At 34.7% G+C, this 13,576-nt stretch overlaps 1 protein-coding gene across 1 annotated transcript in view; it reads right to left on the reverse strand.

Annotated features, from left to right (window-relative positions):
* TRHDE (thyrotropin releasing hormone degrading enzyme) overlaps window positions 1-13,576 on the reverse strand; it is a 378,007-nt gene that overhangs the window by 83,492 nt on the left and 280,939 nt on the right. The window contains exons 9-10 of the mRNA XM_081083285.1: window positions 12,913-13,100; window positions 6,708-6,796 (exon numbers count right to left, since the gene is read on the reverse strand). Of these exons, the coding sequence (XP_080939411.1) occupies window positions 6,708-6,796; window positions 12,913-13,100 (277 nt within the window). The remainder of the gene's footprint in view (window positions 1-6,707; window positions 6,797-12,912; window positions 13,101-13,576) is intronic.

Consider the following 13,576-nt stretch of genomic DNA (forward strand, 5'->3'; position numbering starts at 1 on the left):
CCAATATTCACTCTATCATCAAGGTTTTCACACATTGGACTACAAAACAGGCGTGTTTTTTTAAAAAAACAAAACAAAACACTGAATTTACAGAATACACTCTTTCAAATAGAACTCCACAAAAGAAGAGGTTAAACCACGAAAGTTATTGGGTGAACATCAATGACCATTAATTGTTTAGATCTGGATTGGAATGGGCTAATTAATCCAATGCATGTTATACATTACCAATTTTCAAAAATTTACAGTAAAACAAAATAATTCTTAAACATAAAAGTATACTGAACATAAAAATCTAGTCTTCAGTGCTTTGAATAGCACTTCAAATTCTTGCCATCTTTATTAATAGTATCTATTGGAACAGATAAAGAAATGAGGCTCAGACAGGTTAACTGACTTTTCCAAGAAAGCTGGGAATGGTCCACTTCAGGTCTCTTGACTTTGGTGACTTTTTACTGCAATATACTCTTTGATACAAGATGATATAATGCTTTCATTGTAATCTGATATACATTTTTCACATTTGTATATTAATTCTAAAGGGAGGATAGCACTAAAACAAGAATTAGAACAGGAATAGAAAGTTGACCTCTAGTTCTAGTTTTCCTATACATAAATGTTTGGACTTCAGCCATTGGTTCTCTTTGGTTCACAGTTTCCTTACCTATCACCTAAGGGCCATATGATGGCATTTAAGGTCCCTTCAGTTCTCTGATTAGAAAAGGAGAGATTTTTCTTAGTTTGAGATTTTACCCAGCTTAATCCATGGTGGTTAGGAAAATAAGTCTGTCAGCTATTACTCTAAAATATTAATAACCTCCCAAGTTTCAGATACTTTGCATATTTTTCAAAAATGTAATGTGTTTATCCACACAATTTCTGTGACTTTAGAATGTTATCCACTTTACAAATTTAAAAATAAGACAAATAATTAACAAAAATATGCATTTTTAAAAACTAAAATAATCTCATAATGACATTTTAATTAATCATGTCTGATTCACCAAAGAAAAATCCTATCTAATAAAAGAGAAACATGGTAATTAGCGTACAACCGCTGCCCTTCCCATTGGCTAATCAGGGCGATATGCAAATTAACTGCCAGCCAAGATGGCGGCCGGCAGCCAGGCAGCTTGAAACTAACATGAGGCTTGCTTGCTTCAGTGACGGAGGAAACCAACGTTCCCCACCTGCCTTGCCAGCCTCTGAGCCTGCAGTTTGAAACATTGTAACAAATATAGAAGCTAAACAAAACCCCAGAAACCTGCTTTCAGCGAGCCAAGCCAGGATCTCAGAGCTGGAGTTATACATTCTTTCGAATATAGAACCCAAACAAACCAGATACCTGCTTTCAGTAGCAGAGGCCTCAGAGCTGGAGCCAGAGCTAAAGCTGGCCCAGAATAAAAAAAAAAGAAAAAAAGGAGCCGTTGGGAGCTTCAGCCCTCAGCCCCTCACCCAGACTGGCCAGGCACCCCAGTGGGGACCCCCACCCTGATCCAGGACACCCTTCAGCGCAAACCAGCCAGCCCCACCCATGCACCAGGCCTCTATCCTATATAGTAAAAGGGTAATATGCCTCCCAGCACCGGGATCTGCATAACAGGGGGCAGCGCCCAAACCCCCTGATCGCCCTGCGGCTCCGTGTGTGACAGGGGGCAGGGCCACAACCTCCCTATCTGCCCTGCTCTGTTAGTGACAGGGGAAGGCGCCCCAACCTCCTGATCAGCCCTGCTCTGTGCCTGATACGGGGGAGCTCCCCAACCCCCTGATCACCCTGCAGCTCTGTGTGTGACAGGGTGTGGAGCCCCAAACCCCTGACTGGCCCTGCTCTGTGGGAGATTTCGGGCGGCGCCCCAACCCCCTGATCGGCCCTGTTCTGTGTGCGACAGGGGGCAGTGCCCCAACTCCCCTTTCGGCCCTACCCTGTGAGTGACAGGGGGGAGCTCCTCAACCCCCTGATTAGCCCTGCTCTGTGCGTGACAAGGGGGAGCTCCCCAACCCCCCTGATCGACCCTGCTCTGTGCGTGACAGGGTAAGGAGCCCCAACCCCCGTGATGGGCCCTGTTCTGTGTGTGACAGGGGGTGGCGCCACAACCTCCCCATCGACCCTGCCTTGAGTGTGACAGGGGGCGGCGCCCCAACTCCCCAATCGGCCCTGCTCTGAGCCCGACCAGGGGCTGCACCTAGGGATTGGGCCGGCCCTCTGCCACCCGGGAGCAGGCCTAAGCCAGCAGGTCGTTATCTCCCGAGGGGTCCCAGACTACAAGAGGGCACAGTCCAGGCTGAGGGGCCCCCATTTCCCCCCAAGTGCACAAATTTTTGTGCACCGGGCCTCTAGTTAAGATATAAATGTTGAGTATAATATTATTAAATTCTTAACTTTAGGTTCTTAACTAAAACCTTAAGGTTATTGCCATGCATTAATATGTTTATGCATACCTTTGTTATAAATAAAATCATTGGAAAAATTATTTCCTAAAAGATTTTGTAATATATTGTTTAAATATCCTTTCTATTCTAGTTAATTATATGTCTAAAATGTTCCTTAAATTAATGACAAGCAATGAATTTTAAAGAGATCTTTTCCAGGGACCTAATGAGGTAGAGTGGTGATGAGTACCATAATAAAGAGTATGGGAGTTATATTTGAAGTGTTAGTAATTTAATTACAATTAAAAATGGTATTTAGAAGGTATCCAAAATGGCTCAAGACTTAAACTAGGCACAAAGTAATTGGACATTTATATTTCATGTTTCTGTATTCTATACCTTCTTTTGGAATAACAAGAGAAAGGAGATTAGGCCTTTCTACTTATCATTGTCTGGTTGCAGAAAAATCAGAACTTAAGCGAAAAGTCAACCAGGTAACAATGTGCAACAAACTCAGGTATAATAACACATACTGGTTTTCTCACTGGAATCTTAGGAGAATCAAATTAGGTAATTCTCTGTAGAAGCAATAAATAACCATATTGAGTAATTGACAGATCTGTAAAGCAAGCTGCTAAAGTATTAAAAACTCTCTCTTTTCTCTCTCTCAGTGTGTGTGTGTGTGTGTGTGTGTGTGTGTGTGTGTGTGTGTGTTAGACTAAATAAACTTAGAAAAGAAAACCAAGTTCCTAAGGCACTTTGGGCAAGTTATTTCTCAAGCCTTAATTTTCTAATTTGAAAAATAGGCATAAAAATAATATTCAATTTAAAGGCTTATGAGTTTCATATGAACCAATACTTAAGGAAAGCACTACAGCATCATGCTATTTTTAATTTATAGCCAGTCAGCATGAAAGCTACTACATTTTAAATATATACATCCTCAGTATTGTCATAGTAAAAACAAAAGAGATGAATCCTTTACCTATTTTCAATTACTTATAAATTGGTTTTAAAACTTTTTTAGGCCGAAACCGGTTTGGCTCAGTGGATAGAGCGTCGGCCTGCGGACTGAAAGGTCCCAGGTTCGATTCCGGTCAAGGGCATGTACCTGGGTTGGGGGCACATCCCCAGTAGGAGATGTGCAGGAGGCAGCTGATCGATGTTTCTCTCTCATTGATGTTTCTAACTCTCTATCTCTCTCCCTTCCTCTCTGTAAAAAATCAATAAAAAAATATATATATATTAAAACTTTTTTAGGCTAACTTGGAATTAATTAGATATTCACCCAAACAATATAAACATTGAAGTGTCAAGAGTTTATGATTATTTATATCAAAGGTATACGATATATTATTTACCATGACCTTGCTTTAGTATCTAGTGAAGTTAAATCTACATTACTGATAATAAAAGTTATAATAACAGCCCTAGCTGGTTTGGCTCAGTGGAAAGAGCGTCAGCCTGTGGACTGAAGGGTCCCAGGTTCGATACTGGTCAAGGGCACATGCCCAGGTTGCGAACTCGATCCCCAGTTGGAGGCATGCAGGAGGCAGCCAATCAATGATTCTCTCTCATCATTGATGCTTTTATCTCTCTCTCCTTTCCTCTCTGAAATCAATAAAAATATATTTTTTAAAAGTATAAAAGCATCAATTAATTATTATAATTAAAAAGTGATTTTTAATCTATGTTGATAGGAATTGACCAGAATATTTTCTTAATATTTTAATAGATAAACAGCTTTCATTGACATTAGTAGACTATATCTGGTGAGGGGACATACAGTGTGGGGCAAAAGTAGGTCTACAGTTGTTCATATGGAAAACAATATAATAATTAATAAATAATAATGCAAGAATAAACTCTGTTTCATGTATTCACAATTGTAAACCTACTTTTTCCTGGCCATGTATAAAAGAAGACAAGAATTTACAAACTGTTTTGCTAATCTTTTCCTAATGTCAGGGTTTTTTTTCCCGTCATCAATATGAACACCTTCAATACAAAAGTAAACACAGAATAAGACTGAACGGGGAAAAAAGAAAGGCTGCCTTTCTTTTAGCTCCCTCTTAGAAAAGCCAAGATTTATATTTTATGAAGTTTCTAAGAAAGATTTACTAGGTATGAGCCCACAAATTCCTCACCATGTTAACTGAGACAAATATCTATCAACCGGATGACTCTGCTATGTTTAATGGAAAATAACGCGTTATATTCTGCAGGTTGAACACTGCACAACTTCGGGGTTAGCAAGTGTGCCATTGATATCATAGCCTATGTAAATTTCATTCCCCAGAGTTATACACGGCTCAAACTATGTGGCTGTCCATAACAACCATGTGTATTAACATAGATGACATTTTAGACAAACATATGGTTTCAAGTATGTTGTTATTCTACATTAATACTGAAAGACTATAAATGAAAGCAACCTCTCAAATACAACAAACTGTGGCTATTGGTCAAGGAAAGTTGTGACACTATTCTGGATACTTTGTATGGAATAATAAGATATCACAAATAGCAGCATGGAAATAACTAGAGGGTTAAGGAAACAGACCTGGGAGAAGTCTCCAAAAAGAATCTGATTTGCTCTGAATCCCTGCACTGTCTAAAAGTAAAGTTTGGGGCTGAGTCTGATGTTTAGTCAATATCTTTGCACTCCTCTAATTTTCCCATTTTCATTCTACCTCCCAATGAGAAATGTGTTCCTTTATTTCTAAAAACTATTCTTTCTCATGTTCCTAGCAATCATATAAGCAGATGACTTTATTCTAATATTGGATGATTACAATAACAACCTACTGTTTTCACTCATCATTTCATAACAAATTATGTAGGGAAATAAAACAACTACATGGAAGGAAAAGAGAAGTATATAGACAAATAGTATAGCAAATGTGAATTCAGAATCGTCATATAAATACTAACTCCAAGAATGAAAAGAATAGATTATAATAAACAATTCAAAATGAGAAACACCATTAAGTTTTACAGTAAGCATTTCAACACATCACATATTAATGTTTTATACACAATATATATATGAAAGCACATATTTTCATAATATGTGATTATGTGATAATAAAATAACATGAAAATTTGAATACAAATTCAACTGGAAATACAAGTGTTTACATTTCTACTAAATAGATTAGATTCTGCTGTAAGAACATTTTCTTGTATATGTATATGTATTTTGAGCACTTATGTTTCCCTTAGAAGACTGAAGTGAATAAATAATAGTAATGTTGTTATTTATTTCGTTTTATCTCATCGTATTTAAATATATGTGGCTGTTTAAAATTATGCCTCTGAAAGAGCAAAATAATATCAATAGGCAGAACATTTGACAGGAGTAAGAAAAGCAAAATGTTGACATACTTGACTATCTAAATCTAAATTAAACATTACATAAAGGGCGATAATTGGTTTTTCTTTAATTAATGGAAAACAAATAAAAGAGACCCGTTTCTCACTCTAACATAAAAGATTTAGATTGATTTCAAGAAATATCTTTCTCGCCCTCACCGCTTTGGATCAGTGGATAGAGAGTCAGCCTGGGGACTGAAGGGTCCCGGGTTCGATTCAGGTCAAGGGCATGTACCTTGGTTGCAGGCACATCCCCAGTGGGGGGGGTGCAGGAGGCAGCTGATCAATGTTTCTAACTCTCTATCCTTCTCCCTTCCTCTCTGTAAAAACATCAATAAAATATTAAAAAAAAGAAAAGAAATAGCTTTCTGACAGTGCATTGAAATAGCTCACTATCTTGTTTGAAGATATTTAGAAACAATAGAATCTCATCTTTCTCTGCTCCCTGAGAGTTGACCCTACCTAGGGAATAGTTTAATGACCAATCAAGATCCCTTTCTACTGGCCCTATAATTGCTGAATTTTATGGAAAATGTTTCCTCACCCATTCTTTAAAGAGCTAGTCTTATAAAGAGAAGATAGTAGGAAAATGGAATTTAAAATATGCCCTGTATTTTTAGTATTAGGTATACTGTTCTATTGGGAGTTCTGAATATCATTATAATTATAAAGTGATACAATTTGAAATAGCTAAAATTAGTACTATAAATACTTTTAAATTTTCTATTTACCATCAAAGACACAAATAAATTTAATAATTACATAGGCCAACTAAAATTAGTCTGTGTAAAAATTACACTATATTATACTTAATTTTGTAGATGTGATCATCATTTCCCTATATTCTACTCTAATCTGTTTTTATTCATATTTTTATAATAGCTAAAACCAGAGGTTAAGTTGTGAAACTTAAGTCAAATAGTTCTAAAACCAAATAGTTTCTTGTAAAGTATATATTTTACCTGATTTGTTAGATACCCAAATAATTGCTTCTGGAGACATATGGCTTCTATTTCCTACCACAATAGTTAATGGAATCTGCCACAGGTAACTGCAAAATAAAAGAGAAGCTTTAAGAATAAAAACGGCTATAACAAATAAACAACATATACTTGGCACCTTCTTTGTGATCTGCATTATTCACTTTAGAGAAACTAAAAAAATTCCCCAGTTATAAAAGTAAGGAGTGAGTCAAGAAGATGAATTCACTTTTTCAAAGCCACTAAGCAGACTTTGCCTCTAAAAGTTCTAATTTCAAGTTAAAAGGGGGACTTCCAACAAAATAATTTATCTTGGAAAAACACACACACACAACAGATTTGCATTTTGCATTAGGAATAAAAAAATAGATAAAATCTATAAATCCGATCCATACCATATATTGATTAGTCTAAAAATAACACCTTTCTACTTGTTCTATATTAGACTAATAGACATTTCAGTGGTTTATTCATTTACATTTCAACATTCTCATTTGGTTAGCTATTCTAAAAGATACTATTACCATATTTTTACAAAAAAAATTAAAATATCACACCCAAAGCACAGAAACTGAAAAAGCAAAACTAATCAGATCCCTCTAAAATCTTGACCAATATAAAGAATACTGTGGGGCACATTAATGCTCTGTTTTCTGAAATGAAATTTCCAAATTGATGTGTAAAATCATCCACTAACAGACAGAGATAAGTCATGAGTCTCAGCTATGAAAGAGAAGCAGTTTCTAGAATTTGAATTTTTATAGGATAAAAATTGAGGCCTATACTTGTACATGAAGTATTATTAAATTAATCTCAGAAGAGTAGCCAAAGACATTCTAGATGGATTTCAATCAGTTCAATTACTACATATTATTTCTTTCTCTAATATAACCATATCCTTCTGACCTATTGTTGCACCATTAGCAACAGGGGTAGTAACAATATCCAGCATGGAAATATTTATTTTATTTATTTTATCTTTGATTCTATTAAATTTTATTTGGATGACATTGGTTAATAAAATAATATAGGTTTCAAGGGTACAATTCTATGATACATAATAGGTGTATTGCATTGTGTGGCTGCAATCCAAAGTCAAAGCTTCTTCTGTCACCACATATTTGACCCCCTTTGCCCTTTATTGCCCACACTCCCTCCCCCCTGGTAACCACCATACTGTGGTGGTGTTTGTTTGTTTCAATGAGTGTTGTTTGTTTTTTCTTGTTTGTTCATTTGTTGCTTTCAGTTTTATACTCCACGTATGAGTGAAATCATATGGTTCTTGACTTTTCTGTCTGACTTATTTCCCTACATTTTATTTTTAAAATGTAAAAAGAGGTACTGTGTGAGCTCCATACGTGTGAGAGAACTGAGAATTTTTCAGGGACATGTCTGGGGTTAGATAACTAAAAACATAATGAATATGTGGGTTTTTCTTGGGGACGGGCGGGGTGAGAGGACGGGGGCCTCCTTAAACCTGCCATGTGGAATTTGATTATTTTACCTTTTCATGTTTGCCATTCACAGTGAGCAGAACTCAGCAGTAGAAAAGAATTACAAATGGAAGATTGAAAGAAGTTCATAATTTTATACCAACTGCTATCTCCAATATGGAAAGTCAAAATAGTATGTTAAAGATTCTAAATTTTAAAATTACATGCTATGCTATTCTTAATCGGAGAAACATTTGTTTAAGTGTCAACTATGTAGAAACCTAATGCTACACTGTACAAGGTTCCATAAAATTGGTTAGGAAATAAACAATCTACAGTAGCCAAACATGTCTTGATATTTTTAGGTAGACGTGAATAAACACAAATTACATAAGCTTTTTAACAAAAAACTCCAAGCTCCCAACATAATGTTAAGAATATGCCACATTCCCTATCCAGTTTGGCTTAATGGATTGAGCTTCGGCCTGCAGATTGAAGGGTCCCAGGTTTGATTCCAGTCAAGGGCACATGCCTGGCTTTAGGGCAAGATCCCCAATGTGGGACATACAGGAGGCAGCCAATCAATGATTCTCCATCTCTCATCAATGATGTTTCTACCTCTCTCTCCCTCTCCCTTTCTCTTTGAAGTCAAAAAAAGAATATGCCACAAATATTTAATGATGGATTTACAATAAAGAAAACACAGAGAGTTGATATATTTAATATTTATTTAGCAGCCATTCTCTTTTTAATTACTTGGAATAATTAGTTAAGAAACAACAATGTCTGACTGTGGATCTGATTGTAACTTTAAACTATGCACACATTTTCATACCTGAGATCTTGAAAAAAGCCTGAATCTGAAAAGCACTCTATAAATTGCTCTGGAATTAGGTTGACATAAAATAAAAGGGTCCAAATAAGTCTATAGCTAAGACAGTGATTAACTTTATCCACTTGACTTTTTAGTTCATATTTCCCATATTCAGATGGGTCAACTAAATTGTGAACTCAAGTGTCAGTTAAAGGGCAAGAAATATATAAGGAAAAAGGAGAGAAATAGTTAAAATTAAAGATCTTAAAAATCCTCAAGGATCAACGTGTCTTTTTTATATGATGGTTATAACATGTTTGTGAAACATTATTAGCCTCTATTATAAACAAACTCATAATTTGCATGTATTTAAACTGTATTCTTCTAAATAACAAAACTAGAAATTATTATAAAAATTGGTATATTTGAGCCTTGGCTTGTGTGGCTCATTTGATTGGAGCATCGTACCACACACTGGAAGGTTGTAGGTTTGATTCCCAATCAGGGCACATGCCTAGGCTGTGGCTTAATCCCCAGTCAGTTGCATGAGGAGGCAACCATCAATGTTTCTCTTTCACCTCAATGTTTTCTCTCTCTCCCTCCCTCCCTCTCTCTCCCTCCCTCCCTCTCTCTCCCTCTCTCTAAAAAATAAATGCATAAAAACATACTTTTAAAATATTGGTATATTTGAGCTTTAGGAAAAATCTCTAAAGTATAGGAAAAAGAAATTCATATTAATACTTTCATGTTGCTACAATAAATTCCTCATACATATAGGAAACTTTCTAAGTGGTAGACAGACATTGCATTGCATAACTGTTCAGATGCAAGAAAGTTAACTATATGGTATTGGGATCCAAGTGTGTACACACACACACACACACACACACACACACACACACAACCAAAATCTATACTTTTGTCACAAAGACAAAATAAAATTTATAAATTACTAAGCATATCTGAAATTTGTATTCATTTCTGAATTGCTGTGCTATCAAATACCAAATGTTATTTTTCATAACTTTCCAAACAACAAGTATTTAGTCTTTTTACAAATTTCATGGTAAATTGTGTTATTTTATGATTACAACTTAAAAATCTGGAAGACAGGGAACACTGTTGAGTGAAGAGCTCTATGTAGTATGCTGTAAAGAAATCTAAGACAATGTAAAGTATATATGTTACACGAAGCTGCATATCTGAAACCAACACAAAATAATATTGAAAGTAAACGTTGATAGAAAAATAAAATAATGAGACTTAATCTCAAAAAATAAAAGAAATCTAAGACTGCAGTGGTTTGTGTATAGAAAAAGACAAGAAAAAAGTACTTGTGAAGTTACATCGGGACCCAGACAATTAAGTTTAACTTAAATTTTAGTCATCTCATTTTATGTAGGGAAAAAAACATGCAAAAATACTAGAAAAAATTTATTTCAAAAGACTTCCAAGATTTTTTTCTTTAATAGTCCCTGGGACTCTCTCTCTTCATCAGTAATTCACATTTTTTATAATAAAGCAATGATTATTCTGATGATTAGGTTAAGGTAGAAAAGAATATGCACATATTTAGCTTAAGTGAGAAATATTTTCAAAATTGGTGACAAAAGAAGATTTGACTTTGGGTGGTGGGCACATGGTGCAATATATAGACCTTGTAACATAGAAACCCACACCTGAAACCTATATGTTCATGCTGACCAGTGCCACCCCAATCAATTTAATAAATAAGTAGTAAATAGTAAAGAATGGTACTGATATTAGTGAAGTGTTAGTGTATATGCCAAAAAGCTATACAAAAGTCATATAAATTCACAACTTCACAAATACCAAAATTCCAGCAAATGTTTTACTCACTTTTACGTATCAACTAACTCTGTGCAATCATTAGTTAGTAAAGATCTTTCTGTGCTGTACTATAGCTATTCCATATAAAATTATAATTACTATATACATTAAAACTGTCCTAGGCATGTTGCAGATATTCTAGTGTCTTCTGTAAAATTCAAGATACAGAATTGATTATACTGGCTCAGAAAATATCCACAAATCACAGGATTTAAGGCAGAGAGAAACACTATGTGTTATTACATCAACTTTTTGCATTGAATAGTAAAGATCTAGAAAGGCTATATGGAAAGGGCAGATAAAATTGGTATTAAAGTTTCGACCATGATGTTATAGTGAATTAAATTATCTATAATATAAAATTGAATTCTAAATTTTAACTGCAAGCCCTATTATTTCAAAATAGAAAATATTTTTTTTTAGATTAATAGGATGCCACGCATTACCTTACTCTAAATATTTTATATGCCAAGTTCTTAGGGTTCACAATCATCTATCTGTATGACTTTATAACTCAAGCACAGCAGGGCTCTATAGATGTCCCATAAAGTTCTATAGCCTGGGAGAAATTTTTCCTTTAAAGAGTCAGACTCGTGGCTGATACATCTGATGCATGTTATATAGGTTGACAGAGTATTTTTGTTCAAAATGTGTCCTGTCATCTGCGTGTCCTTTATGTTTTTCTGCACCAGTGACGCTTGTATAAGACTGATCGTTCTCAAAGGTATAGCTGAGTCTCTCTAACGTTGTCACAGTCAAGTAGTTTTTATGCACTTCTGGCAGGCCCAGGCTCTATGCCTAAGCAGTTTTACCCGGGAGCCAGATGGGGGGTGATCAGAACCAGTACATGTTCGCCATGAGGAATCCAGGCTGGATGAAGAATTGACAGAGTCAGACCCTGACAGTGTGACAGGTAATACATATTCCACAGGTCTAGATGGACTGCAAGGCCATTTGTTGGAGGCCAATATACATATTCGGTAGGAGATTTAAGACAATGTTTTTCTAGATGGGATTCCAAATTTAGTCGCCAGAAGAAGCATTGATAAATTTCTCAATCACTTCTGCTGCAGCCCATCTTGGAGCTAGGCGACTTGAAATGATTTCTGTTCTTCTGAGCGATAACCAAGGAGACTTAACCCACGCTGCATGTCTTCTAGATTCGAGTGGGTGATAAAGCCAGACTCTTAATATTCCAAGTTAATAGAAGACAGCATGACCAACCTCATTCAGACACCTCATTTTATTAATTAATTTTTTACCTCCATCCCTCCTGTCCCTCCAACCTCTTTTCAGGGCACCTAATAAAAAATGAAATTGAGTGTAAAGTCTACCATCTTTCCTGGGCTCACCCTTAATAAGACACAAAACACTGAGAAAATGTAAAGAAAAAAAAACCCTTGGTGCTGAATCATCAGTAATTAAAGGAGAATTACAAAAGAAAGTTTAAGTATCAAGAATCAAATTTTGAAGGGGGGATAATGTCAACACTAAAATAATTTTTAATAAAAAAATTCTATGTATGTTGTCTTTTTAGTGGTTTGAAACACTGAAAATGAAGGAAAAGAACATATTTCGATACTAAGTTGCATTGATACTTAGACTATTTAGAAGTGAATCAAGTTTGAGTTTCTTTAGGTCAGACATTATTTAGTCTAGTGGGTTTTGTTTTTTCTTATTTATTTTAATTAGTCTTTCTGGATTGTTCGCTTCTGTTTTCATCTATTTTACTAATCACAGTTTGCTCACTTCCATTTAATTCACTTCAATGCATCTTTTTGAATTTAATTCAAAACATTTCCAGGGAAAATGAAATAATCACACATTTTTAAAAAATCATCATGATAATTTAAATTTTGTCTTCCTAAACAAAGTAACTTTGGTGAGCTATCATCTTGATGCTTAAAATATCTGGACAGGGGAGTAAAATCAGAAACAAAATGAAAATACCATATGTAAATAAAGAAATCAAAATATATTTTGCTTATAACATTTCAGAATACTGTTATCAATGCTTTTTAAAATATGAAAAATGCAAAGTGAAACTTAATAATAAAGAAAATTGTTTCATGAAAAAGAAGTATTGTACCTGTTATTTTGAAGTGCAAGTGCTCTAGTTTTAGCACTGATGTCATAAATAAAATGTTGTTGGGTAATTATTATCCAATTTTCTGCTGTGGTATTTCCCAAGATGGTGATAACAGGATAACCCATCTGGAGTGTCCACTGGTCCATTACTTCTTGTATATTTACATATTTCCCATTCCTTTTTAAAGCCTTTATAACCAAATTGGTATAAATTAGTTTTATAAACATGAATTATAATTATCATTCAACCATTTTCATTTTTACCTTTATGATTTACCTAAATATGAAAACATTTAAAATCAGTGAAGCTAGTATAATGTTAGTAAAATTAATCTTCTTGCCTTAACTTACCTTCATGCATATATATACATATATATACATATGTATATATGTATATATTTATATATGTATAAATATATGTTTTACTTAATGGAAGATAAAACATTTTATTGGTAAAGAAAGTTCTGGCATGATCATTAAGTATGTCCAGTATGTCCAGTATCAAATTTAAATATTTCTTATTCATTTACATATAAAAAACAATTTCTTTAAAATGCCAATATTTCTAACACCATATTAAAATTATATTTCAGAAGTATTGACATGTTTGAAAGTAGGCAAGATATATTTTACTATCATTTATAGTTTAAGTAATTTTAAATACT

Source organism: Myotis nattereri (assembly GCF_964212035.1).
Source record: "Myotis nattereri genome assembly, chromosome: 2".
Classification (NCBI taxonomy): Eukaryota; Metazoa; Chordata; class Mammalia; order Chiroptera; family Vespertilionidae; genus Myotis; species Myotis nattereri.